Here is a 27,134-nt window from a genome sequence, read left to right on the forward strand (position 1 = left end):
GCATGTAACCTTGGACCGGGAACCGATCCTCTCGGTTACCTTTGCTATTTTCACTTTTACTGAAGAAATGGGAAGAGAAAGTTTTGGCCGTTAACGTGTTGCGTTGTGGTACGCATGCATCCTGAGCTTCAAACGATAAAACTGAGAGAGAGTTATGGAAAAATGAGAGAAAGAGAGGAATTTGCTTTGGTTTCATAATTGTAGAACTCATGGTGTTGCTTCAGCTTCGACCCACTAATGGGTTCTCCCAGTACCCACTGGTCAGTCCATTAGTCCAAAGACGAGGCATTAATAGAGCTTCAAGAAACCTGAGCATTATGGCACAATCTATTCCCTCCAGAACCCAGGTACCCTTTTCTCGTAAATCTCAGATATACTTGTTGCTACAGAATTATTACTGTTATTGTTGTTCTTTTCATTGTGGGAATGGTCCAATTTAATTCTATAAAATATTCAATGCAAAATCAGTTAAGCTTTTGAGTGGTTTGACGGCGATTTTGTTAGAATATAAATTAAATAATTAAATAAACCATTTTTTAATAGTTTAATCTTTTGAGATAAGTAGTGATTTAATATGGTATTAGAACTAAAAGTCCTTAATTCGAACCTGTCTCCGTCATTTACCTCCTATTTCAATTAAATATTCCATGTATCGGGCCTAAATTAAGGATGAAGAGTTGTTTGTCATTTATGCTTACCATATGGAGTTTTGTTTTAAGTTACTTTTAAATTCTAGGGAGTTTATTGAAAATTGGCATAAACAAAAGAACTAATTTAGCATTTTTTCTTTAATTCGATGCCAATGTAATATGCGAGTGTTTGTGTCTTATTTTTGTAGAAAATAATGGAGAGCATTGCAGTTAGTGGTGAAGTTGGTGGTGCTGGTGGGGCAAACTCATATAATGCCTTAAAGAGGTTGGACCAGCTTTGGTCTAGTATTTGCTCTGCTCAGACAGGTGGAGTTGTTTCATACATCACAGATTTTCTCTCCTTTTTTATGCTGTGAATTCCTGTAAATGCGCAGTCAATTCTTTGATCCTAGGTAACTTTCACACATGTATTTTGCAGTTGTGGTAGAACCCCAGCAAGTAGTTACGAGTATTGGTGGTATGTTTAGCCATTCTGGTGGGGATGGCAAAGCAGTAGATACATTTGATGTGTTAGTTTGTGGAGGTACTTTGGGAATCTTCATTGCCACAGCATTGAGTTTTAAAGGTCTTCGAGTAGGAGTCGTGGAAAGAAATATCCTAAAGGGGGTATATACTGTACTGTGGATTCATTGGACTGATAATTTTTGACATAAATGATTGCTTTTAGATGACCAGTTGTTGTGAGAGTGGTAAACAATGTTTTGATATTCATTCAGAGGGAACAAGAATGGAATATATCGAGGAAAGAGCTCCTTGAGCTCGTAGAAGTTGGAATTCTTGTAGAGGATGATATTGAAGAAGCGACTGCTGTGAAATTTAATCCTGTAAGTTTTGAACCTGACAAATTAATGAAATTTATTTCTGCAATTGATGTGGACAATTCAGTTTTTTTCTTTGACGCCTTCACCTAGGAATGAATTTTGTTAACAAGATGATCCTTAGGCCATACTTGCCTTAAATGATATCTCACAAGCAAAGAGCTTTTATGGAAGCACTCTATATATTGGTGAAGTTCACCTATGTAGCGACTTTATGCATAGGGGGCTCTTCCCTTCCTACAGTTGGCATGTCAAACACTAGGCAGCATGGCACATATTCATATGCTTACAAAAGAGTCCATTAATCTAGATGTTAAACAATGCATTGTTTGCCATTTTTGTTGCAGCCTATTAAAAATAACACTAAAACTCAAACTTGGATATAGTTAAAAACGGATGCTAAGGATTTTGGATGGTCAGTTTAGGCATCTATAGCTTTCAACTATGCTAAATCTAGCATTAACACACAAATACACTTCATAAACATTTTGTCCATATTCACTGGTTATAGTGCATAACTGGAGGTGTGAGTGTGGTAACTTATCATTTAAGAACATTAGCAGTTGAAAAAACAATTTCTGAAAATGTAACTTTCAATACAAGGATATATTAAATGTTGGACTTTCCTTGAACCATGATCAGAGGAGGACCCTCACTTTTTTAGCAAAAAGGGTGCTTGACTTGTGTTACCAAGCAGACATTTTTCTTAAGGGATTTCACATGTCCAAAAGTTCTTATAGCAATTTGAATAAGGCCAGATACTACCCAACTGTCAACTCTGTCTTGTATTCTCTTTGGTCCTGATGCTATCCTATTTATTTATACAATTTCTTTTGGCATTCCATGAGTGTGCAGAACAGATGTGGATTTGAGGGGAAAGGTGAGATCTGGGTTGAAGACATTCTTAATCTTGGTGTCTCGTGAGTTGTCTTATTTTCTTTTCTACATTGCTTTTAACTATTTGTTATTTTGAAAATCTAACTGAAATTGTAGGATTTTAATTTTACTTCCTAATGTTCTAAATGCTTCAATCTGATTCTCAGTTTGGTTTATGTCATATCTCCGGAAATTGATAGTGTTATGAGAAGAGGATGAGCCTTGTCCCAGCAACTCGTTTGTAATACTGATTTTCAGTTTTCTATCATTATAGACCTGCAAAGCTTATAGAGATTGTGAAGAAACGTTTTATTTCCCTTGGTGGAGTCATCTTGGAAGGTTACGGTGTCTCCAGCATTTGTATATATGACGATGCAGCAGTAAGTTTTCCTACAGTTGCTAAGTAATTTATTTAGGTGCATACCTTAAATCTGATGAGACCCATTAACATTTCATCATAGATAATAAGCTGCTATTAGACACCATATGACACTTTAGTGTTGTGAGATGAGGATGCCTATATGGAAGATTGGGAAGACTAGAACTAATATATCTGATTTGGGGATAGTTTGGAAACCATGAGGTAGTATAGTGGGTCCTGGTTCAAACATGCGTAAAGAAGGCCAATTATGATGATGTTTGAGTTTTGCCTGTTTAATGTGTTAAAGTTCCATGAATCGAATTTTGTATGAGTTTTAATCTCATCCATGAACTGAGACATGGCTTTCAATATGCCAAAAAAAAAAGGGTCACAAGACTACTTCTTAAACTAAAGCATACCCACAAAACGAAATGGAAATTCAATTTGGGTATAATTAATATTCTCTGTCGATGAAGTATTAGATGACATAAATGCTTCTACCACTTTTCTGCATAGGTCTTGCAACTTGCTGAAGGAAACATTTTATCTTCTCGTCTCATCATTGACTCAATGGGGAACTTTTCTCCTGTGGTAAAACAGGTCTGGTTTCCCTTCTCCTTCACGATTGATGTGCACTTATATAACCACCTCAAGCATTATTGGCTAGATTAATTCATATGTTCACCTATATATGCATACACGCAAGCATGCATACATTTCTGTCAGTGTGGTTGAGCATATGTCGAATAAGTAGCTATTCCTTACAGCTTAAAAAACTGTGAGAGGTCGACTAAATTACTGGATCTGATTTGTCTGAGTCAACCGAAAGATAATGCAAACCTTTTAACAAAAAAAAAAAGTCCCTTGCCTTTTCCAATCCTTGCTTATAGGAATAGGATTTCCGATTCATTTTTCAATCTGGTGATTCAGATTATTACCAACTTAGGTAGTTGACACATGCCCACAATCTGGCTGGAACTGCCACTTGGTGTTGTGTATTTGATTTTACAGATAAGATGTGGGAGGAAGCCAGATGGTGTCTGCCTTGTTGTTGGATCTTGTGCTCGTGGTTTTAAGGATAACTCTACTAGTGATGTCATATATAGCAGTTCATCAGTGAAGAAGGTTGGAACCTCAGAAGCTCAATATTTTTGGGAGGTAACTCAACTTTCTAGTATATCAGTAATGTCAACATTTTTGTTTTTTGGATTTAATCTCAAGGTTTCTCTGAATGTTTGTCAGGCATTTCCAGCTGGCTCAGGTCCCATGGATCGTACTACTTATATGTTCACTTATGTTGAGCCTCAACCAGGATCCCCAAAATTGGAAGAATTATTAGAAGAATATTGGGATCTAATGCCACATTATCAGGTAGATTTTTGATTTGCGGACAACATCTCGCATATCATGCTTCCCTATGGTTAGTTCTGTACTCCAATAGGTGTTGGATACATATATATATATATTTTTCTCTAAATGTTTAAATAAAGTTAAAAATATATGTTTTCCGGCCTAAAAATTAGGTTTGACCCTTATGATAATTAGATTTGGCCCCTTATTCCTGCTTTGGCCCCTCCGATAAAAAAAATCCTGATTCAGTCCCTACTTGAGTGGTGAATGGACTGCTAGCTAGTCAATCAATAATTGAGAATTTAAGATCCATTTCTTTTTTGAATTTTCTAAATGCATGTACTCCGAAAAGTGCCATGTAAGAGATAGACATCAGATTTTATTTTGTCGTTCTTTATTTACCAATTCTCAGAAATTCTTTCTTCTCTGAACATTATACTTGTCCACTGGTACTCCCTTCTTTAAATTTGCATATTGATTCCTTTAACATGGTCCTACTTTCCAAAAGATCATACTTGTAGAGTCAGCTGCTTGTACGATGTTATATCCCCTGCTTTCCTTTCTTTGATGCCCTCACATTGGTTTACAAATACAATTTGAATGTCCATTTTGTAGGGAGTCTCTCTTGAGGACCTGGAGATACAGAGAGTTATATATGGCATTTTTCCTACATATCGTGATAGGTAATGATTCAAGTATTGTATGAGTTGCAATATGGTTTCCTTTAATGCTGTTGGAAATATTATAGGGTATCAATGAAGACATATACTCATGTCAAAATTCTTTAGAATATGTTTCATATTTCTTATAGATTATTATCAGTTGAAACGTGTCATCTTTGTTTTGGTTGTATTTCAGAATCCTAGATCTGAGCTGCCAGACTTTTAGTAAAATCCAAGTTTTGGACTCATCATGTGTATATTTTGTAACTTATTAGTTATATAGCTTAGTAATTTTGGAGGATAGTTAATTGTAGACGTTATGGGAGCAAAATTGAGCTTATGTATTGTGAATGCTGAAAAATGAATGGTTGGAAATAGATGCAAGGCCGATCTCTTTCTGAACTATTCATGACATGTGTTGCCCCACATCCAGTGATAAATGATGTAACTTGAGGCTTTTGCTTTTCACATCTCTTGTGGAATGAGTGGAAAACTTTCTCTATACTTGTCTTAGATTAAATACACAATTTCATATATTTGTTTATGCTTGTTATTTTGCTTTCAATGCAAATATTCTCGTATTTCTCTTAACTATGGCCATGGTTTCTTCAAACCTGACACCTTTTGATTTTTTATGGTGGCAACTTGGCTTGACAGCCCATTGCCAGCAGCTTTTAATCGTATTTTACAGGTGGTGTACGTTATAAACTTGTAAAGCTCCAGTAGATTTTGGTCTTGTAACATATGGAGTGCAAGTGTCATAAAATCATTCTTTGCAGTTTGGTGATGCTAGTGGCATACAATCACCTGTTTCATTTGGTGGTTTTGGGAGCTTGACTAGGCACCTTCAGAGGCTGTCAACTGGTATATACTATTAAGTCAAAACTATTTCAGTGTGTTTTACATAGCACATAAGTAAGTTTTATTATATTGCACATTGGTTCTTTTCATATGATATTGGTAATTGTGATGGTTTGCACCTAATGGATTGAACTAGAACTGTTTGTTCTGACACTGGGGTTCCGGGGGGGACAAAATAGAATCATTTTTAATGTCTCCATACACTAATAAAACGTGTGTAAAAATCTTATTATATATTAGAATATTAATTTAAATGATTAAGTCTACTATTTCCTATCAACTTAAGCTTTTAGGATAATTGGTGATTTAACATGATATCAGAACAGAGGTCATAAATTCGAACCTTGAATCCACAATTTAACTCTCATTTCAGTTAATATTCCATGTTGAGTCCCGTTGAAACTTTTGAGATAAGTGGTGATTTAACATTGTAAAGATGACTTATATTCATCGCTTTTCCTGTGAACAAAGGAATATACGAAGCAATCAGTGGCAACTTTCTTGACTCTTACAGCTTGTCCCTGCTGAATCCATACATGGTTGGTGACTTGCTGCTTTTTGGCTTCATGGTTAGATTGCTTTCATCATAGTTATCTGAAATCCGAATCAAAACTTATGTACTGCAGCCCAACTTACGTTCTTCATGGTTGTTTCAAAGAGCAATGTCGGCGAAGCAACAGTCTAATGTCTCACCAGATTTTATTAATGAGCTCCTTCATGTCAATTTTCAGAGTATGAAGGTAGGCTTGTATTTTAATATAACAATGTCATAGAGTTATTTTGTTTCTCTCTCTCTTTCTCCCCCCTCCATTTTCTAATAAATTGATGTCTCTCTTCTTCAGAGGCTAGGTGATCCAGTTCTAAGACCATTTCTTCAGGTTATTTTCTTGTTTTATCTGTTTGGTAAATTTCTGATTTCCATCTGATTCAATACTATTAATTGCTTCATGTAATCATAAATTATAAAAATAATTTTATATTTCTGAAACATTATATTGTGACAGGATGTTGTACAGTTTGTGCCTCTTGCCCAGACCTTAGGCCTAGTCATGTTAACTAAACCTCAACTTCTTCCATCAATATTCAAGCAGGTAATTGATAAGTACATTTATTTTTCTTTTTCTCTCCAACTTGAGTGAGTCCGTGACCTACCTAAACACCACAATGTAGTGTTCTATATATGTTTTTGGATCTTTGCATATCATTTACTTAGCCAGGTCTCCCATTTACTTTGATCTTCTGATAGCAAATATATATATATATTTTTTTGAATTGATGAAAATAATAAGAGCTTTTGTTGATTGGGATCTGCTCTCAGACACCCTATCATCTTAAGAAAACGTGTTCCCCCTCAAAATTTGAATTGTCAATGGTGAAAGAGAGAGGGATATAAAAATAGAATTTAGAGAAGTTCTTCCATAGCTGGCCTGTTATATGACCCACCACCATCCAGGCTTAGGACTGGCAGTGTAAACAAGTTGTGAAACAGTCCCGAAATGAATAATGTATGGCAGTGGAAAGGTATTGAATCTTTGATAGTGGTGCATAAATGGACAGAAATTTAGTAGATACCTCTTGGTATTGTATACAATTAGGGGTGGCAATTTGTATTTGCATGTCTAGTTTGAGTCGTGTCGAGACATGGTATAAGAAGTTAACCCTAGCCCAACATTTTTAATTAAACAAGTTAGACCCTTCAATCCTAACCCGCTAATTTCATATTGGGTTCGTGAGTTATGTTAAAAATTGTCAGCCCTTATGTTATGTGTCAGGTTCGGGTTGTGTCGAGACATGGATATTAGACTATATAGGTCAACCTTAACCCGACTCATTTAATTAAATGGTTCAGACCCCTTAATCTTAAGTTTTTAATTTCGTGTTGTGTTTATGTCGAGTTCGTAGGCCGTGTAAAAATTTGACAGCTCTATATACAATCGCTATACATCTTCTCGATGAATATGCGTATAATAGCTATGTCCCAAAATCCAGTTTTTGTCAAATGAAGTGGGTCATGTTTCAGGTTGGTGTTCCTGTGCTTCTTGACTGGTTTGGACATTTCTTTATGCTGGGTCACTATACGTTTCTCTCAACCTTTGCTGACCCGGTCATAAGGTAATCGTTTTTCCATGCTCATGTTTCCTCTCTCTCAAAGCACAAGTACTAAGGATTCTGGTGTTATTCCCCAACCATATTGTTATTTAGGAAACTTTCATATGTTCACATTCTTCAGTATATATATCTCCTAGACTCTTAGCAGTTGCATATTTTGCAAGACCATTGCTTAGCTCACTTCCATCCAAGATGAACTATGAGTGGAAGCGGCATCTTGAGGCTTGGAAATATGGAGCTGGTTTAGATTTCAAGCTTTAAGGAGTCACTTGAAGATCACTGAGACAGGAATAGGGAAAAGAAGACAGCAGACAGGTCCACTTGGATAGAGTATCAGTTTTTGAAGAGTTTGTGAACCAGAATGGGAAAATTAATTGTTTACTACCAAGCCTGTACTCAATTGATCTTGAGAATTTTATTAAATACATCACAGTACTTCATCCACACATGTTTGTAAATTCTTTTATTTACAACATCATGCCTGTAATCTGCAAATTCAGTAGCTACTCCTCTGAAATGCAAACAAGTAGTTTATTCATATCCCTTATACAACATCATGCCCCAGAGTGGTCATCTATTCATACAACAAAAATATTTGTATTGTTTTTCCCTTTTCTTCCGTCTACAAGCCTTGCAGCCATAGCAAGAGGTACAATCACTCGGACACTATTTTCATCAACACCACCCCCGGCGCAAAAAAAAAAAAAAAAAAAAAAAAACCACTATAAAAGAAAAAAAAAAATATCAATTGGATGTCTTTGCACCCCAAATTTTGGAAAGCTCTTTTATGATAGGCTTCTCTTTAATATTTTCCTCCCTTTCCAAGTGCCATTTCTTTGTCATATTATCAGCCTGCAATCAAAAGCTTTAGAGTTAGTTTGCAATTAAGGTAAACTTGGTGAACAAAGTTAGGAAAAAACCCATTCAGAACTTCCGATTTGACATACCCAGGTTTTCAAGGGAACCAGTTGCTCCTTAATCATCTCGAGTTTCGGCTCTGCCAGGTCTCTTCCTTTGGTTCGAATGTCATCACTCTGTTAAAAATAAATAACAACTCCATGTAAACTTTATCAACTAGTTTTAAGGACAGTAACTAATTTCAATGCAAGATAATGCCCGGAAAATGGAAGGTACCATCTCCTAGAAGGGATGAAACATAGCCATTAATAAAGACAAAAATACCGCATTCTGCAAGTAACTAAATATTGACCCCTGATTGCCAAGGCAGGATGATAGCAGTGGGAACCCATAATAAAAGACATAAATAAAGGAAAGAATACACAAATATTCAAAGATAAATAATTGATCATGTCAAGTGGAAATGATCTAAACAGTAACCGTAGAATCACAGTAGTTGGTCAGAACATATATCATTGTGTTTATCTGTGTATACTTGCTAAACATGTCAAACATAATCACAACCAAGTAGAGGTAGGCACAACAGTGTTTCCCGCTGAATGTGTAAAAAACAAGGGTGATAACTTGTCGAGTTCATTTCAGCAGCATTTAATTGTTAAAACCTAATTCAGATCTTATGTAGACAGATTTAAGACTATCTGGTATGAAAACTGCCCTTCATTGATACCTCTAAAAGACTAAAACTTCCAACTTTGCCTTCTTGCTAACTGAATACATGGATCCTATTTTGTGCAAAACCAATTCACAGGTCATAAACACACTAGAACTAATGCTTTGCCAATACGCTTGTACATGTAACATGCACTAGTAAAGGGTATACAGATGAAAGTTGTCACTAATTCATAATGAGGAACCTGCATAGTAAATAGAGAGCTTAGGAGTTAAGGCATGACAAATGTAAACTTACAGTGCGCAGCTCTAGCTTTGAGACTGCCAGTCCAAATAACAAGGTGGCACCGCCAAATACAATTACAGTACCAACAGCAAATGCCTTCCCAACTGTGAAGAAACAAAACAAAAAGACCAGGCATATTGAAGTTGAGTCAGATATCAATTAGACACAGAAAACAACCAAAGATCGTAAGCGCCTTTTGTTTTCATAAATTAAAAAATCTTACAATTATCATAAGAATGTGTTTGTTACATAGCAAATCAAGATGGAAACCATTCATTCCCAGGAGTTCATGGAAATTTGATTATTTATTCGATAAATTTCCTGAGAAATACAATTCCCAAACATTGCAATTTCCATAAAATACAAGAAATCTAGCTCCCATTTTTTAAGTAGGAAATGTCAATCTCACATATCTTGTTTCCATGAGGATTATTAATGTGACAATCAAATTTAATTTTTTATTGAAAAGATAACTACATAGAGTTAATTTACAAAAAAAATAAAATAAAATAAAAATCCTTATGTTTCATGTAAAGATTTGATAATTAATATTGAAGGGTGTTATTTTCATTTAAAAAAAAATTATCCATTATTGTCAAATCACAGTCCGTAGCTACTAAATGAGTTTTGTATAAGCTTATTTTCAGCAATCAATGTTTGCATCTTTAAATATTATATTGTCTAAAATAAGGTGAAAATTCAAATTCTAAGTATATCCAAACAATAATATTGTCAACTCTCAAGAATTCTACTTCCTATGTATTTAAACTCACAAGAATCAATAAATTTCAAGATTTGAAATATTGGGGCAGTCAATTGACCCTAAGATTTCTAATGCATAAAAGAAATATCCCAACATCAAAACCAAACTTTACAGATAGCTTTCCAAACAATAATTGACTGTACAAGAAAGTGGCTGCTCCAAATCAATGGACAAGCCCTTGTGAAAAAATTGGTCTTCTGTCAACCTAGAATCTGAACACTGCTAAGTTTCATTCTGAATTTTGCTGCTACATAATATTTAAACGCCATCTTTCCCCCTCCATCGTGATAAACTTTCATTCTTTATGGCATGATTTAAAAGAACCAGAGATCCCTACTCTGTCTCTGTTAATGGCCAGGTGCCATGGATCTCTAGTTCAAACATGAAGTATACAATAGGATTAACACTATGGTGTCTTCTAATTAGAACTAATTTTGCACACTGTCAAACAGCAATATGTTGTTGAATCGTATAAAACATATCTAACAGATTGGCTTGTAAATTTGTTAAGAGACATTCCTAACATCTCTAAGCAAGTTTTTTGTGCGGAAGCATTGTTTTTGCTTAGTTGTATTAAGATTCCAATGATCAAATGCCTCATAGGTCAAATTTGTTTTTCATAGAAAAGATAAAAGTTCTATTAATTCTTTTTTCTGTTTTATATCAAATACAGGGCTAACAGCTAACAGCAAATATATGCACCGACTGATAAGAATTTGGCCACAGAGAGAGAGTGAGAACCTACTTTGTTTAAGCCCTTCAGCTGCAGCCTTCAACTTTTCAGGATTAATGGGAGCATGCCTGTCTTGACGCAATTCATTTGCTGTTGAGGCCGAAACAGAGTGTTCTGTTTGGGGCAGTTGCCACCTGCATAAATTAAGATAGCAGTTGCAAAAATAAGCATGAACCCAAAAATAAAAATCTCAATTATAATCATACTTCCTACATTTTCTCAGCATCCAGAAAAACCAAAAGCGAACAATTAAGAAGAAAATAGAACCTTTTGGGCCAATAGTAACCTCCCTCTTCTGGGTAGCAGAAATTAAGCTTCAAAATTCAAAATGCCATAGCATATAAAACAAAACTGAGCTACACAAAGCCCTTCAGCTTTGTTAGCCTCAACATTTCAATTTCTCTCTCTCTTCCCCACATTTTCTCAGCCACCAAACAAAATCAAAAGAGAAACAAATAACTAAAAAGAAACAAAAAGAGGACCTTTTGGGGCCAAAGGTGACCTGAGGCAGAGACAGATAAGCCCTTAGCGGGTTGAAAGCCTCGGAAGACAAAGAAGACCCTTTGCTCGGATCCGAATGAAGAACCCACTTGGAGGTGGTGGATAGGGACGAAGAATCGGACGGCTGGTAATAAATCTTGGGGGGCAGAGAGTGCCTCAGCACCTCGGGAAGCACGTCCGCTTGGGCTTCTTGCTGAACCGCGTTGGAAGAAGGACCAGGACCAGGCAGAGAAGAAGGTTTCTGGGTTGCGATTTTCAGGGCATGTCGGCTTACGGCGTGTTTGGATTCCTGGAAAAAATATGCACCCTCTTTTCCTGCTAATCTTCCCGCAAGAAAACTCATCTCCCTGTGCCTGCGTTTGGGCAACTGTCAACTGCCTATAACAGGGCAGATTTCAAATGAGACTTGATTACTATTTGTAGTTTCAGACTTTCAGGCAGAAGTAGACGTGGCTTTTTTTTCTTCTTTTTCTTAAATATAATATAAATATATTATATTTATTTTTAAATTTCACTTATTCGTTAGAATATTTTGTTAAATCTTATTAAAATTTTCAAATATAAATATATTATATTTATTTTTAAATTTCACTTATTCGTTAGAATATTTTGTTAAATCTTATTAAAATTTTCAAAATTTTCACATTTATATATATATATATATATATATATATTTAAAGATCCAGACGTGAATATTTTTATAAATTTTATTAAATCCTAACCGACGCTTAAGTCCTTGTAATTTATTCTATTTTACTTTATTTTTTCCTAAGAGTCGATCATCGCAGCTATTTTTTATTGGAACATGTCAGTCATAGGAAGACCAGATTAGAGCAATCTGTTTTCTTGGGAACCAAGCAGTGAGAACATTGTCTCTTTTGCTTGGAGGAAAAGATACTGACTAAGCATGTCCTAAGATAGTAATCAATGGAACGTGAATGTAATATTAAGAGTCAATCATCGCGGCTATTTTTATTAGAACATGTTGATCATCTCTGTAGATCAGATTATAGCAATCTAGTTTCTTGGGGACCAAGCAGTGAATGAACATTGTCTATTCACGTGAGTACCATGGCAGAAGTTAAGCTAATTTTCAGATTAACTCTAATTTAGTGATCACTGAATCCAATTTTTATACACATTCAATAAAGCAAAATGGTTCTCAAAATTAACCATCCACAAATCAGTGATTGATGCCATCATCTATGCCAGAATGATCCATGAAGGTGGGATCTGGATCTGGTCCGTTAAGGCAACTTGTCACAGTGACGTTATCATCACCATGGTCAGATGTAGAGCTAGCATCGATCTCATTTTCTGGACAGTCAAGTTGCAGACATTCAGGAACATCATTGTTGAAACTTTCCATATCAAGACTCCTAGTTGACCTCGTTAAGGATTCTTTCTTCACAACATTGAACACAATCCCATTATGGATTCTTTCAGTTTGGAGGAGATCACCTTCAGTTACTATTATGCTGGAACCATCTGCAGAAAATCCATATCCAATCTCAGTGCTTTCTGAACTTTTATCTGGTGATGTCACCTTTGGACTATGGCAAAATTGATTGTTAGCATCAGTGCCCACATTTTGGATAGATTCAATATACTTGTCAGCTGAAATAGTCCTCATCAAGGGCCCGCCTGATCTTGTCCACGAATCGAAATCAACGTTTTCGGTTTCACTATCACTTCCATGGCTTCGCAAATTTTTGCCAGAATGTTGTCCTCTTGTGGATGCACTAACTTCTTGATGGAACGAGGAAGCAACATCAGTGAGGAAGTCTTCTTCAATGGAGCCTACTGAAACCTCTCGTGCAATGCAGTTCCAAGAAGGAATTCTTTTTGAGGCACTGAATTTGGCTGTGTTGGCTAGGCCATGAGAAGAAGAAGCAGCTCTCTCAGCACTCCTTTTCAGTCTGTGCATGTGGTTGAGAACAGCAACGCACTCATCAAGAGCAAGCTCAATGCCGCAGTTCGCTTTTATGGCCGAAAGCTTCTCCCAAGTGCACCTCCTCCCTTGGTTTGCTGCCTTTTGAAGATCGACATAAGTTGGGTTTTGTATAAGTTTCAAGTACTGGCAGATGATATAAGAAGTGGGAAACAAATCCTTAGTTAGTAATCATCATAAGAATTCTACAATTGATCACAGAATTCTAAAGCTAGGTTTCTGATATATTAGACAATTTCAATTAATTTTACCATTATATCATTAGACTGTCTACAAGGCCTACTTTTGCATGTACCTGAGAAAGCGTAGCAGGCATAACAATGGTGACATCACCCTCCCAATCTTGAGCAAACAGCTTGGTAACTCCCCTCAGAGGAAAACCAAGTTCCAACATCTGGTTGAATCTATGTTTCACCTCCATCTCGGTAAGATGGGCAAGCTACACAATTAAAACAATAAGATGGGTTATTTTCATCTCACCAGAATGTCAAGAAAAGAAAGAGAGATAACAGATTGCATAACTGTATAAATGAGAGGTAAACTATGGAGTAAGGGTTCGAACTCAGGATCTTTAACTTTAATACCAAGTTAAATCACTACTTATCTCAAAAGCTTAAGCTAATAGGAAAGAATAAATTTAATCATTTAATCAATACTTTAACGACTGAAACACAAAACCACTAGGCGAGGACTCATCAGCCAATTATTCTATGTTCATGAGGTTCCAATCAGGTGCCATATAATCAAACAAGATAGAATACTAATTCAAATTTGAGCTATAGCCCATCTAAAATATGGTTGAAAGCAGTAGTTCAGCGCCCAAAAAGTGTACATGACAGAAGTGCTTCAAATCCAAAATCATGGTGTTAGTAGCTTATTTTTGTTTGTTTAGTTCCAGTGGTGAGAATTTATTAGAAACATGATAGGGGTAGGGGAAAGGACAAGGAAGGAATGAAAGGCATGGTCAGTTCATTTCCATAAAGCTTTTTTGTTGGCAATAAACAACATAATACAGAAACTTGAAGATAGAAGTAGAAACATCAACTAAGAGTAAAACAGATCAAACAAATTGAAGTTCCAAGTCAATAGACACATACCTTGGCAGCAAAGTTGCCTCCATAAGCTCTCACCAATTTCTTCAGCCTCAATAGTGGTGCAATGTGAGGATTTGCCTGACTGACAATAAAATGATTCACATTAAACAGCTCTTTTAATTGTATCATAGGTAAATCAATCTCCAAGCTACCATCCCTCCACCGACGCACATGTGTGCCAGGGTCCTCCTCAGGATCAAAATTAAATGGTGGATGGTAAGGAACAATCTCTCCACTTCTGTCCTTAGCCATCAGTTCCTGAGCCTCAAAGAGGCCAGGAAAGGCACAAGAAGCAGTCACTGCACTCCATATTACAACATGAGGTGAAGTCAAGTAATTGAGGCATCTAGGCGGCTCATGTTTCCTTGGGGAGCAAACTGTTATCCCAAGAACTCTGCCTGTCATATCATAAGCTTCTTGGAATGTAAGGTTACTAGTTAGATTCCTTAACATCATCTGCAACTGCCTGATCTCATGCACAGCCCCTCGTGTCATTACTCTCTTCACGACTGTGAAAATCCCACCCATCTGATCAAAAAACTGCAACGAGTGCAAAGAATCTTCAAAAAAAATTTGCAGCTCAGGCCAAGACCTAGTGGCAACCACAGCGCACATAATGGATCCTACACTAGAACCAGCAACTATCCTGGGCAAAAGCTTATTCTCTACCAGTGTTCTAACCACACCAACATGAAAAGCTCCAAGAGAGGCACCCCCACTTAAAAGCAATGCTGTCCTCCCAAAGGCATATCTTGTTTCATTTACAAAAGCAAGCTTCTCTTCTAACGATAGCTCCTTTGAATCCCAATCACAAACCATTCTTAACTGAGTTGAGACCTCTATGATATATTCCTTTATGAGTTTGGGCATTTGAAGCCTACCCTTGTGAAGCTCAGGATTGCACATATTACCAAGATTTCTGATAAGATCAGCTCGCATGCAAAAGATAATATCCCTCAGTGATCCCTCCCGGCGTCTGTGGCGGAGCTCTTTAAGCTTGTCCCTAACCAGTTCTTCATCATATAGGTCACATTCGTCCATCTTTGGGGTCTCTTTATCAAGCATCTTAGCAGCATGAGCCCACTCCTCATAGGTTAATGCACTTCTCATCATATTTCCCCAAAAACTCCTCCTATAAGCCATTTCAGCCCTCAGCTTTACATTTGTGTACCGTTTCAACAAAAAGGCAATTACAGTCACCATTGCCAATATCCCTTTTGGGTTTCTCGGATGCAACCATGATATCATGGGTATGAAAATGTCCTTAAATCTGAAGATGAGATGCCACACCGCATGAAATATTTGATGCCTTAAATGTGACATTGACTTGCAGAATAAAACTCTGAAAGCAATTGTCCTCCCAATAACGGTTGAAGGTCCAATTGGAAAAAAATCAACATTGGCTTCACTACTAATATCCATATCCTGGTTAAACTACAAAATATTCTCTGTCCAAATGATTGGTTTTGTTACACCTGAGTTTTGCTCAATGTACAAAGTTGAAGGATAATAGAAGCAAGAATAAAAAGCTACAGCAAATATATCTGAAATGAAATGCCAAAGAACATATTTTGATCTCAAACTCAATTTCCCAAACACCTCCAACTCAACAGCTAAATGGGTTCCAAATCAGACCCCCAAAATTACCATGACTAATGAAACTCAAGACCCCACAGATCAAATACCTCTATTCCAGTCGCTTCACCCAGAAAACTTGATCAAAGAAAACTAAGCACAGCCTTCCAAATTCCAACCTTTGTTTCGAATTCCAATAAAACCCACGAAGTAAAACACCAAATCCCACCTCTGATTCCCAACCACCAATCAACTGCCAAATGCAATGTAAAGCCACAACCCAAAACTCTCAACACCTCCCAAAGAAACCCAAGAATCCCATAAATCAAATTCCAAGATGTCTACAAGAGAAACCCAACAAATCCCAGAAAACAAATGGCTCCTAATATACATGAAACTTATATATATTATTACCCCATAAATGGATTTCTGGGAAGTATTGGGTTCTGAGAACAGATAAAGATACCGACGTGGTGCTGACTCCGACTTTTAATCAGAAAGATTGTGAACAATAAAGATTTTAGATAAAATATCTACAAAAGTGAAGGATAAGCAAAGAGGTCAAAGTCGGAGGTTTCTAATTATTGAAAGTCAAAAGAGATATACTTTCCATGAAACAGAAGTTCCAACGTTCAATTACTCTGTTTGGCGCAAAAGTCTCTAATTTCAAACACATGGAAGGTTGCCCAAAAAAAGAAAAAAAAATCACATGGATCTTTTTTTTTTTTTTTTTTTTTTTTTTAAAGTACACGCAAAAATCACATGCTCTTAAAACACATATCAACTTAATAAATTGAGTTAGAAAAATTTCTTTCAAATCAATTTAAAAGAAAATTCAATCTTTTCTTTAGATCTCTCTATTTTTTCCCCTCTTAAATTAGGGAAAATATTAGACTAAGCCAATTAAGAAGTGCTTGTTTTAGAAAATGATACTCTCTATTTCATGATTAAGATTTAGTACTATATCTAACTATATAGATAATGCTATATGATAAATATATTGGCACTCCATTAAAAAGATTTAAATTATAGGACATTATTTATACCGTTAGATGCAAAAACATTAAATCTTGACCATGACATGACTCATTTCCATTTCAAGTGAATAGTAAAATGATCCTGAACCGTCAAAAATGAAATAAGTTAGAATGGTGATTAAGGAACTTTTTTTTTTTTTTTTTTTGAATAAATTCCATTCATATTAATAAAACCATAGCAGCAGCTAGGGTCCAAACATAGGGGCAACAAGTTTCCTGATTACAATATTATAGATCCAGAAAGAATTTCCTTCATCCAGATTTTGTCTGCAATATGGGTGACAACCTCTCGTGCTAAACCGTGAGCTGTCGTATTAGCCTCTCGTTTGATGTGAACTAAACTTACTTTTTGGAAATACGTCAAGCTAGATTTTATACCCTCCACTAGTCTGCTCATATTGGTGATTAAGAAACTTGAATGGCTAGGCTTATACATAATAATAATAATAATAATAATAATAAAAGGAAACAAAAAGTATCATTCTTTTGTACATAATGGTCATGACAAAATTTTCTTCCGAGTTGAGTTAGAAGTATTAAGCCTATAAATCTAACATGTGATTCTCACGTAAACTTTTTTAGAAAATGCATGGAAGAATTATCGGAGACAAAATTTTAGAGGAAAACTTTATCCGGACACAAGTGGGCATGTATTTTGGACAGCCAGCAAAGGTTTGGTCTTGGTGGCTGTGTGAATGGGCTTGGAGCATCGCCCATTTTGAGGCTTGTGAAAATGGCCAAGGATTTGGAGAGAAGTTTAAGGTTGTATGTAGTTATTGACTACTGGATGGGAAGAGAATTCTATAATTGTTAGGACTAATTAAGTAGTTAATCTACATGCTGCTTGAGTCTCTTGAGACTTGGATAAGGTAAACAAGCAATGAGATTTGCAATTCTCTCAATCTCAACCGTCCGTTTATAATGAACGAACAACTGGAAACGAACCACGTCAACAATATAAAAAAGAGCATAAAAGCTTGAAAACAATAGAGTCCCTCAACACTAATAAAAAATTGCAGCGATTTTTATTGTTTTTTAAAATTGTGAACACCGAAGAAAGAAAAAGATTTGAAATTATGTTCGGATGAATTTAGAGAATAGAAAAGCAAATTGGAATAGATGTTTGGGAAGATGAATTAAATTGAATAAAGTTAAGAAATAATGTTAAGTGATAATGGTTTTTGGTGGGTTTTCTTTGCCAAAAATCTATGAAATCTAATGATTGGATTTGTGGAAATCAAGGTCAACAAATGATTGGAAATGAATTTGTTGCATTTTTTTTTGTGCAAGAATTAAAAAATAAAAAAATAAAAAATAAAACCTAAAAGGAAAAACACACATCACGTTAACGATCCTGATGCGGCTTTTTTTAATCAGAAGGTCAAAAAAATAAGCCATGTGTAACTGAGACCAACACATGTCATCAGTGGCGGACCTAGCCTTGTGAATATGGAAGGGCCAAATTGAAAGAAAAAAAATTTGGGGGTACAAAACTAAAAGAATAAACAAAATTAAGGACAAAATTTTATTTTATTTTTAGAATTTTTAGAATTCTTTTTTTTTTAGGAAAAAATTTTGGGGGTTGGGGAGGACTAGGGCCCCCCTGGCCCCCATATAGATCAGCCACTACATGTCACACAAACGTTTAATCTACCTTTTCCTTTGTGCACGAAACATTATTTTAAGCATACGAAGCTTGTCTAAACTTTAAAAAGTGATATGGTCCTCTAAACTATAGTGTATCACGTGTCATTACAAATAAAATGATGACAAATGTCACTTTTTAAAAAAAAAAATGAATAAATTAAAAATATAAATATATAAAAATTAAAAACTTGACAAATTAATTTTTGGGATAAATGCAAAATAAATATTTGTGGTTGACCTAAATTAGAAATAACTTCTTGATATATAAAAACTAATTCAGATGTTCTCAGGATAGGCCAAAATAACAATTTAGTCATTGTAGTCAAATTCTGTCAAAACCCTTGATGGATTCTGTTAGTCGTATGCCTCGTCATTACCAATAGAATGATGACACGTGTCACTCTTAATAAAAAAACATATTAAGATATGAAAAATATAATATATAAAACCTAAAAATTATTTTTCTAAAAAAAAAAAGATTTTTTTTTTTGAAAAAGCAAGGAGTGGCTTACGAGCCATCCCCAAATGTGGCCGCGCGCCACTCCAAGCTCCATTTGGGGTGGTTCGCGGGCCACCCAAGAGGTGGTGCTGACGCTAGCCACCTTCGGGGTGCCTCATGCACCACCCCTGAACCATGGGGTGGCCGGCGAGCCACTCCAGAAAAGGCCAGCGCTATCTCTGGGGTTGAGCCGCAGGCCACAACAGAAACGAATGTTCAAATAACCGTTAGTTCAAAAAACTAAATAATATTTAATCTTTATTTTATAAATAATAATAATAATATTGTCTAATCGGAAACCAAAAGATAATCACAGGCGGATAATATCTTTTTTATTTGTTTTTATTTGTATGGAATTGGTAAGCAAAAATGTAATCAAACCATATTGTTTTAGGCATTTGACTTTATTAACCCCTTAGTGCCACGTGTTATGATGATAACATTGACAAGGAAAGAGAAGAGTTGTTGGGTATGGACTAGGGATGTAAATAAACCAGTCCGTTCGACAGCCCGCTCGATACCCGCTCGGTTTAGCCCGATTCGAACTCGAGCTCGATACTGTAGAAACTCGATCGTTACTGTAGAAACTCGCTCGATTAATAAGTGATACATACCCGACTCGCTCGACAAAACTCGATAGGGGCTCGCGAGCTCAGCTCGTTTAAAGCTCGACCGGATCGCTCGCCCGGCTCGTTAGTTCAACTCGTTAGCTCGTTCATATCTTACATATATATTAGTAAATTGTAAATATAGTATAATATATATAGTATTACATATTAATTATAATACTCTGATAACAATATTTAGTATGTTAAATTAACATATTAAGTTATTAATAGTTAGTATATAACAATATAACAATATTAAATAGTTAGCATATATATATATATAAACACATATATCACATCATACATGGTTAACGATAGTTATATATTATACTTATATTTTAGTTACTTAGTTATATAGAATATATTAGACTTACTATTTGTTCATGTTATACATATACCATAGTTTATACTCTCTACTTATATATAATAACATATTGTTAATTTGTTACTTATAAACTATAGTTATGTACTATATTTTATAATATGCCTTATATAGTTACATATTATATATTTTTGTTATTAATAAATGCATAGAGGTTGTTCATAAACTTGGGTTTGAATTCTGCTTTGATTACTCATTGAAAAATTTAATAGTCTACATCGAGCTCTAATTGAGCCGAGCTTGTCCAGTAACCCGGCTCGGCTCGAATGTCATTTTCAACGAACTCGAGCTTGAGCTCGAGCTCGCCCGAGTTTTAAACGAGCCGAGCTTGAACATGCAATTTATAGCTCGGCTCGAATTCAAGCTCGACTATTTAGGCTCGACTCATAAATGAGCCAGTCTTGAAATCTTGAAACTCGACTCGGCTCGGTTCGATTACATCCCTAGTATGGACGGTAGAGTAGCTTCTAATGGCCGGACCAAATTAAATAGCCATCCCTAAAGTTCTCTTCTGAGTATGACTAGAAATAGAAGTTTATTTATGAGCTAGGGCCCATGGCAAAAACCTCTCTTTTTATTTATTTATTATTATTTTTAAATGTAAGGATGGTGTATTGACTCAAATTACTTCTTTGGGCTTTGTTGGAGTTGGAATAGTAAAATAACCTTCGGCATCAATCACCTTCGATGAAAGTGATTTTCAAACCACTCCACCTTCAAAAAGTCAGGCGAAAGTAATTTAGAATTCCTTGGGAATGGTTTTTGAAGATGAAGAACAAATCTCTGTCTTCGACAAACTTGTTAGCCGTCGATGAAGATTTCTTCGTCATCTATAGTCTGGTGACAATAAAAACAAAGAACATCAACAATATAAGGAAGAATATTGAAATTGGGAGAAAAAAGTTGTAATAAGGAAGAGGTAGATTCAAGAGATTGAGAGTGAAGATGACCAAGGACAGCCAAATAGGTTTAGGAATGAAGGTTATGTATATGAGTAATGTCATATATCACCCTATCGTCCTCTCTATTTCCAATGCTTATTTAGTATGGTCTTCCAACCATTTAGTGCATAAAAATTACTTTATTAGTTGGAGGACTACACCACATAAGCTTTGGAGGGATGAAAGGCGATAATGGGGTGATGTATAACATTAGTTTATGTATATAGCTTCAAAACAACGTGTTTTCAACTTAGGAAAAATGTCATGAAATTAATCAAAATGATGCCATTTTTATAATAATTTTTTTAAAAATTGAATCCATATCCAACCCCACCTCCGTCTATTGTCGGAAGTCGACTCGTACAGGTTAGAACCGGGTTGACGGTAGGTCGATGGCCTTTTAGAATATCAGAAAGTTGCATACCGTTAGTAAAGGAATAACCATATCCAAAGTGGGTTTTTTTTTTTTTTTTGATAAATCATGTTTAATTTACGTCAAGGTAGTCTATAAACCAATAAACCTAACAAATCATAATACTTCTCTTAAACTCGACGCATATATAATTCAATCTCCGACATTATATTTGTCATTGCTAATTAAGAATATTATTTCAAATAAAAGAGTGCAAGGATTCCAAACATCATTTAGTTATATATATATATATATATATATATATATATATTTCATGGGGTTTGATATCGTGGTTGTCTTAAAGGACATCTTTAATCTTCTCCAAATGGAAAAGATTTTAGTTTTTGAGTAACGCTACATACCACATTTTTATCCCATAATATATATATATATATATATATATATATATATATATATATTTGATAAAAGTGATTTCATTAAGACAAGCAAAAGACTTGCTAAGCAAGAATTACATCTCGAATAAAAGAGGGACAATCCTCCTTCCACACATTATCAAGCTATGGGAAATGGCTAAGTTTGCCAAGCAGTGAGCTATAATATTGATGTGACAGTCCCAATAACTTTAGACTAGTCATTGTTAAAGAAAAAAAAAATAGTAGTAAAATAAAAATGTGAGATATAATATTACTCGTTAGTTTTCATAAGTTTGCACTTATATTGGTCAACTCCTTTAATTTTCAGAATGAGTAATTCTAAATACTACACCCATATCCTACCTACATCCTACTGGGTGGCTAATGTAACTGTGCCCATGAGCCTTTGTATCAGCCCTTGCTTTAAAAATAACCTCCACTAGATATCCATATCTGCTTATATTGGTGATTAAGAAACTTGAATGGCTAGGCTTATACATAATAATAATAATAATAATAATAAACGAAGAAGAAGAAGAAGAAGAATTTTTTTTTTATTTTTATTTTTAAAAAAAAGAAGAGGAAAAAAAAAGTATCATTCTTTTGTACATAATGGACATGACAAAATTTTCCTCCGAGTTGAGTTAGATGTGACGTCCCACATCGCCTGGGAATGAGGATGTGCTTATATGTATAAATGCACCCTTTATGATACAACGCGTTTTAAAGCCGTGATGACAATGAACCTATCAGAACTCCGCAGTTAAGCGAGCCGTTGCGAGAGCAATCCCAGGATGGGTGACCTCCTGGGAAGTCTGATACGGGGAGCCAAAAGCGGACAATATTGTGTCATTGGGGGTGGGTTGTTACAAATGGTATCAGAGCCAGTTTCCAGTCCCATATTGGGAAGAGATGAATAGTTCACAGAGTGAGTAGTTTATAAAAATACTCATGGGTGCTAAGTCCCACATTGCCTAGTTACTAGGTGAAACTTGGCTTTATAATGAATTCTTAGAAAAGCTTCAAATTGACTAGTCCTTTTGGAGTGATAGCGCAGATGTGGCTAGCGCTTTTCCTTGGGTCGTTACAAATGGTATCAGAGCCAGGTTGTAACGCCAGGTCATATGGTACTGGAGCACTGCATGACATGGCCCTGACGAGGACGTCAGGGGTTTAAGGGGGGGAGTTTGTAACACTCCGGTCCCATATTGGGAAGAGATGAATAGTTCACAGAGTGAGTAGTTTATAAAAATACTCATGGGTGCTAAGTCCCACATTGCATAGTTACCAGGTAAAACTGGGCTTTATAATGAATTCTTGGAAAAGCTTCAAATTGACTAGTCCTTTTGGAGTGATAGCGCAGATGTGGTTAGCGCTTTTCCTTGGGTCGTTACATTAAAAGTATTAAGTACTCTATAAATTTAACAAGTGATTCTCACGTAAACTTTTTTAGAAAATGTATGGAAGAATTATCAGAGACAAAATTTCGGAGGAAAACTTTATCCGTACACAAGTGGGCAAGTATTTTGGACAGCCATCAAAGGTTTGATCTTGGTGGCCGTGTGAATGGGCTTGGAGCATCGCCCATTTTGGGGCTTGTGAAAATGGCCAAGGATTTGGAGAAAAGTTTAAGGTTGTGTGTAGTTATTGACTACTGGTGGGGAAGTGAATTCTATAATTGTTAGGACTAATTAAGTAGTTAATCTACATGCTACTTGAGTCTCTTTAGACTTGGATAAGGTAAACAAGCAATGAGATTTGCAATTCTCTCGATCTCAACCGCCCGTTTATAATGAACGAATGACTGAAAACGAACCACGTCAACAATATAAAAAAGAGTAAAAAAGCTTGAAAAAAATAGTCCCTCAACACTAATAAAAAATTGCAGCGATTTTTATTGTTTTTTAAAATTGTGAACACCGAAGAAAGAAAAAGATTTGAAATTATGTTCGGATGAATTTAGAGAATAGAAAAGAAAATTGGTATAGAAAAGAAAATTGGTATAAATGTTTGGGAAGATGAATTAAATTGAATAAAGTTAAAGAAATAATGTTAAGGTGATAATGGTTTTTGGTGGGTTTTCTTTGCCAAAAATCTATGAAATCTAATGATTGGATTTGCGGAAATCAAGGTCAACAAATGATTGGAAATGACTTCGTTGCATTTTTTTTTTGTGCAAGAATTCAAAAAAAAAAAAAAAAAAAAAAAAAAAAAAAACAAACCCACATGTCATATTAACGGTCCTGATCTGGCTTTTTTTAATCAGATGGTCAAAAAAAATAAGCCATGTGTAACTGAGACCAACACATGTCATCGGTGGCGGACCAAGTGAATATGGAAGGGCCAAATTGAAAGAAAAAAAATTTGGGGGGACAAAACTAAAAGAATAAACAAAATTAAGGACAAAATTTTATTTTATTTTTTAGAATTTTTAGAATTTTTTTTTTTTTTTTTAGAAAAAATTTTGGCAGTTGTGGAGGGCCAGGGCCCCCCCTGGCCCCCATATAGATCAGCCACTGCATGTCACACAAACGTTTAATCTACCTTTTCCTTTGTGCACGAAACATTATTTTAAGCATATGAAGCTTGTCTAAACTTTAGAAAGTGATATGGTCCTCTAAACTATAGTGTATCACGTGTCATTACAAATAAAATGATGACAAATGTCACTTTTTTTTTTTAAAAAAAAAAAAATGAATGAATTAAAAATATAAATAAATAAAAATTAAAAACTTGACAAATTAATTTTTGGGATAAATGCAAAATAAATATTTGTGGTTGGCCTAAATTACAAATAACTTCTTGATATATAAAAATTAATTCAGATGTTCTCAGGATATGCCAAAATAACAATTTAGTCCTTGTAGTCAAATTCTGTCAAAACACTTGATGGAGTCTGTTAGTATGCCTCGTCATTACTAATATAATGATGACACGTGTCACTCTTAATAAAAAAAACATATTAACATATGAAAAATATAATATATAAAACCTAAAAATTATTTTTCTAAAAAAAAAAAAGATTTTTTTTTTTGAAAAAGCAAGGGGTGGCTTACGAGCCATCTCCAAATGTGGCCGCGCGCCACTCCAAGCTCCATCTGGGGTGGTTCGCGGGCCACCCAAGAGGTGGTGCTGACGCTAGCCACCTTCGGGGTGCCTCATGCACCACCCCTGAACCATGGGGTGGCCGGCGAGCCACTCCAGAAAAGGTCAGCGCTATCTCTAGGGTTGAGCAGCAGGCCACAACAGAAACGAATGTTCAAACAACGGTTAGTTCAAGAAACTAAATAATATTTAATCTTTATTTTATAAATAATAATAATAATAATAATATTGTCTAATCAGAAACCAAAAGATAATCACAGGCGGATAATATCTTTTTTATTTGTTTTTATTTGTATGGAATTGGTAAGCAAAAATGTAATCAAACCATATTGTTTTAGGCATTTGACTTTATTAACCCCTTAGTGCCACGTGTTATGATGATAACATTGACAAGGAAAGAGAAGAGTTGTTGGGTATGGACGGTAGAGTAGCTTCTAATGGCTGGACCAAATTAAATAGCCATCCCCAAAGTTCTCTTCTGAGTATGACTAGAAATAGAAGTTTATTTATGAGCTAGGGCCCATGGCAAAAACCTCTCTTTTTATTTATTTATTATTATTTTTAAATGTAAGGATGGTGTATTGACTCAAATTACTTCTTTGGGCTTTGTTGGAGTTTGAATAGTAAAATAACCTTTGACATCAACCACCTTCGATGAAAGTGATTTTCAAACCACTCTACCTTCAAAAAGTCAGGCAAAAGTAATTTAGAATTCATCGGAAATGGTTTTTGAAGATGAAGAATAGATCTCTGTCTTCGACAAACTTGTTAGCCGTCGATGAAGATTTCTTCGTCATCTCTAGTCTGGTGACAATAAAAACAAAGAACATCAACAATATAAGGAAGAATATTGAAATTGGGAGAAAAAAACTGTAATAAGGAAGAGGTAGATTCAAGAGATTGAGAGAGAAGATGACCAAGGACAGCCAAATAGGTTTAGGAATGAAGGTTATGTATATGAGTAATATCATATATCACCCTATTGTCCTCTCTATTTCCAATGCTTATTTAGTATGGTCTTCCAACCATTTAGTGCATGAAAATTACTTTATTAGTTAGAGGACTACACCACATAAGCTTTGGAGGGATGAAAGGCGATAATGGGGTGATGTATAATATTAGTTTATGTATATAGCTTCTAAACAACGTGTTTTCAACTTAGGAAAAATCTCATGAAATTAATCAAAATGACACCATTTTTATAATTATTTTTAAAAAAATTGAATCCATATCCAACCCCACCTCCGTCTATTGTCGGAAGTCGACTCGTACAGGTCAAAACCGGGTTGACGGCAGGTTGATGGCCTGTTAGAATATCAGAAAGTTGCATACCGTAAGTAAAGGAATAACCATATCCAAAGTGGGTTTTTTTTTTTTTTTTTGATAAATCATGTTTAATTTACGTCAAGGTAGTCTATAAACCAATAAACCTAACAAATCATAATACTTCTCTTAAACTCGACGCATATATAATTCAATCTCCGACATTATATTTGTCATTGCTAATTAAGAATATTATTTCAAATAAAAGAGTGCAAGGATTCCAAACACCGTTTAGTTGAGTTCTCTCTTTCATTATATATATATATATATATATATATATATATTTCACGGGGTTTGATATCGTGGTTGTCTTAAATGACATCTTTAATCTTCTCCAAATGGAAAAGATTTTAGTTTTTGAGTAACGCCACGCACCACATTTTTATCCCATAATATATATATACATATATTTGATAAAAGTGATTTCATTAAGACAAGCAAAAGACTTGCTAAGCAAGAATTACATCTCGAATAAAAGAGGGACATTCCTCCTTCCACATATTATCAAGCCTCTGGGAAATGGCTAATTTTGCCAAGCAGTGAGTCATAATATTGATGTGACAGTCCCGATAACCTTTGGACTAATCATTGTTAAAGAAAAAAAATAGTAGTAAAATAAAAATGTGAGATATAATATTACTCGTTAGTTTTCATAAGTTTGCACTTATAATGGTCAACTCCTTTAATTT

At 35.2% G+C, this 27,134-nt stretch overlaps 3 protein-coding genes across 4 annotated transcripts; 1 reads left to right on the plus strand and 2 right to left on the minus strand.

Annotated features, from left to right (window-relative positions):
* Nucleotides 1–88: 88 nt before the first annotated feature.
* Nucleotides 89–8,279, plus strand: LOC133860808 (uncharacterized). 2 transcript variants are annotated; one of them, XM_062296434.1, is made up of 18 exons: nucleotides 89–347; nucleotides 839–956; nucleotides 1,069–1,256; nucleotides 1,367–1,474; nucleotides 2,324–2,388; nucleotides 2,619–2,724; nucleotides 3,222–3,305; nucleotides 3,717–3,863; nucleotides 3,948–4,076; nucleotides 4,671–4,738; nucleotides 5,375–5,408; nucleotides 5,497–5,581; nucleotides 6,050–6,117; nucleotides 6,205–6,318; nucleotides 6,421–6,456; nucleotides 6,583–6,669; nucleotides 7,599–7,690; nucleotides 7,836–8,279. In XM_062296434.1, the coding sequence occupies exons 1-18, from the start codon at nucleotides 210–212 to the stop codon at nucleotides 7,861–7,863; spliced, it is 1,695 nt and encodes a 564-aa protein (XP_062152418.1). In that variant the 5' UTR covers nucleotides 89–209; the 3' UTR covers nucleotides 7,864–8,279. The 2 variants fall into 2 exon arrangements, with proteins under 2 accessions (XP_062152418.1, XP_062152417.1); XM_062296433.1 differs by having other exon boundaries at nucleotides 90–347; nucleotides 7,852–8,279.
* LOC133860809 (uncharacterized) lies at nucleotides 8,079–11,902 on the minus strand. Its single transcript, XM_062296435.1, has 5 exons — nucleotides 11,479–11,902; nucleotides 11,009–11,130; nucleotides 9,513–9,604; nucleotides 8,635–8,721; nucleotides 8,079–8,539 (listed from the first exon to the last, which is right to left on the minus strand). The coding sequence occupies exons 1-5, from the start codon at nucleotides 11,838–11,840 to the stop codon at nucleotides 8,432–8,434; spliced, it is 771 nt and encodes a 256-aa protein (XP_062152419.1). The 5' UTR covers nucleotides 11,841–11,902; the 3' UTR covers nucleotides 8,079–8,431.
* Nucleotides 11,903–12,578: 676 nt separating this feature from the next.
* Nucleotides 12,579–16,641, minus strand: LOC133859158 (triacylglycerol lipase SDP1-like). The gene is made up of 3 exons (XM_062294483.1): nucleotides 14,546–16,641; nucleotides 13,744–13,887; nucleotides 12,579–13,574 (listed from the first exon to the last, which is right to left on the minus strand). The coding sequence occupies exons 1-3, from the start codon at nucleotides 15,962–15,964 to the stop codon at nucleotides 12,681–12,683; spliced, it is 2,457 nt and encodes an 818-aa protein (XP_062150467.1). The 5' UTR covers nucleotides 15,965–16,641; the 3' UTR covers nucleotides 12,579–12,680.
* Between the last annotated feature and the right edge of the window lie 10,493 nt (nucleotides 16,642–27,134).

Source organism: Alnus glutinosa, chromosome 2 (genome assembly GCF_958979055.1).
Source record: "Alnus glutinosa chromosome 2, dhAlnGlut1.1, whole genome shotgun sequence".
Classification (NCBI taxonomy): domain Eukaryota; kingdom Viridiplantae; phylum Streptophyta; class Magnoliopsida; order Fagales; family Betulaceae; genus Alnus; species Alnus glutinosa.

What these genes read in the sequence shown, in the direction of transcription:
- LOC133860808 (XM_062296433.1), top strand. Translation starts at nt 210, where the DNA reads ATGGTGTTGCTTCAGCTTCGACCCACTAATGGGTTCTCCCAGTACCCA. An exon ending in CTTTTAATCGTATTTTACAG is followed by an intron (nt 5,409 to 5,496) that starts GTGGTGTACGTT and finishes CATTCTTTGCAG; the next exon opens with TTTGGTGATGCTAGTGGCAT. An exon ending in TCAATTTTCAGAGTATGAAG is followed by an intron (nt 6,319 to 6,420) that starts GTAGGCTTGTAT and finishes TCTCTTCTTCAG; the next exon opens with AGGCTAGGTGATCCAGTTCT.
- LOC133860809 (XM_062296435.1), bottom strand. Translation starts at nt 11,840, where the DNA reads ATGAGTTTTCTTGCGGGAAGATTAGCAGGAAAAGAGGGTGCATATTTT. An exon ending in CAAAGCTAGAGCTGCGCACT is followed by an intron (nt 8,722 to 9,512) that starts GTAAGTTTACAT and finishes TATTTTTAACAG; the next exon opens with AGTGATGACATTCGAACCAA. An exon ending in TGGTTCCCTTGAAAACCTGG is followed by an intron (nt 8,540 to 8,634) that starts GTATGTCAAATC and finishes TTTTGATTGCAG; the next exon opens with GCTGATAATATGACAAAGAA.
- LOC133859158 (XM_062294483.1), bottom strand. Translation starts at nt 15,964, where the DNA reads ATGGATATTAGTAGTGAAGCCAATGTTGATTTTTTTCCAATTGGACCT. An exon ending in GAGGCAACTTTGCTGCCAAG is followed by an intron (nt 13,888 to 14,545) that starts GTATGTGTCTAT and finishes TTAATTGTGTAG; the next exon opens with CTTGCCCATCTTACCGAGAT. An exon ending in TGCCTGCTACGCTTTCTCAG is followed by an intron (nt 13,575 to 13,743) that starts GTACATGCAAAA and finishes ATCATCTGCCAG; the next exon opens with TACTTGAAACTTATACAAAA.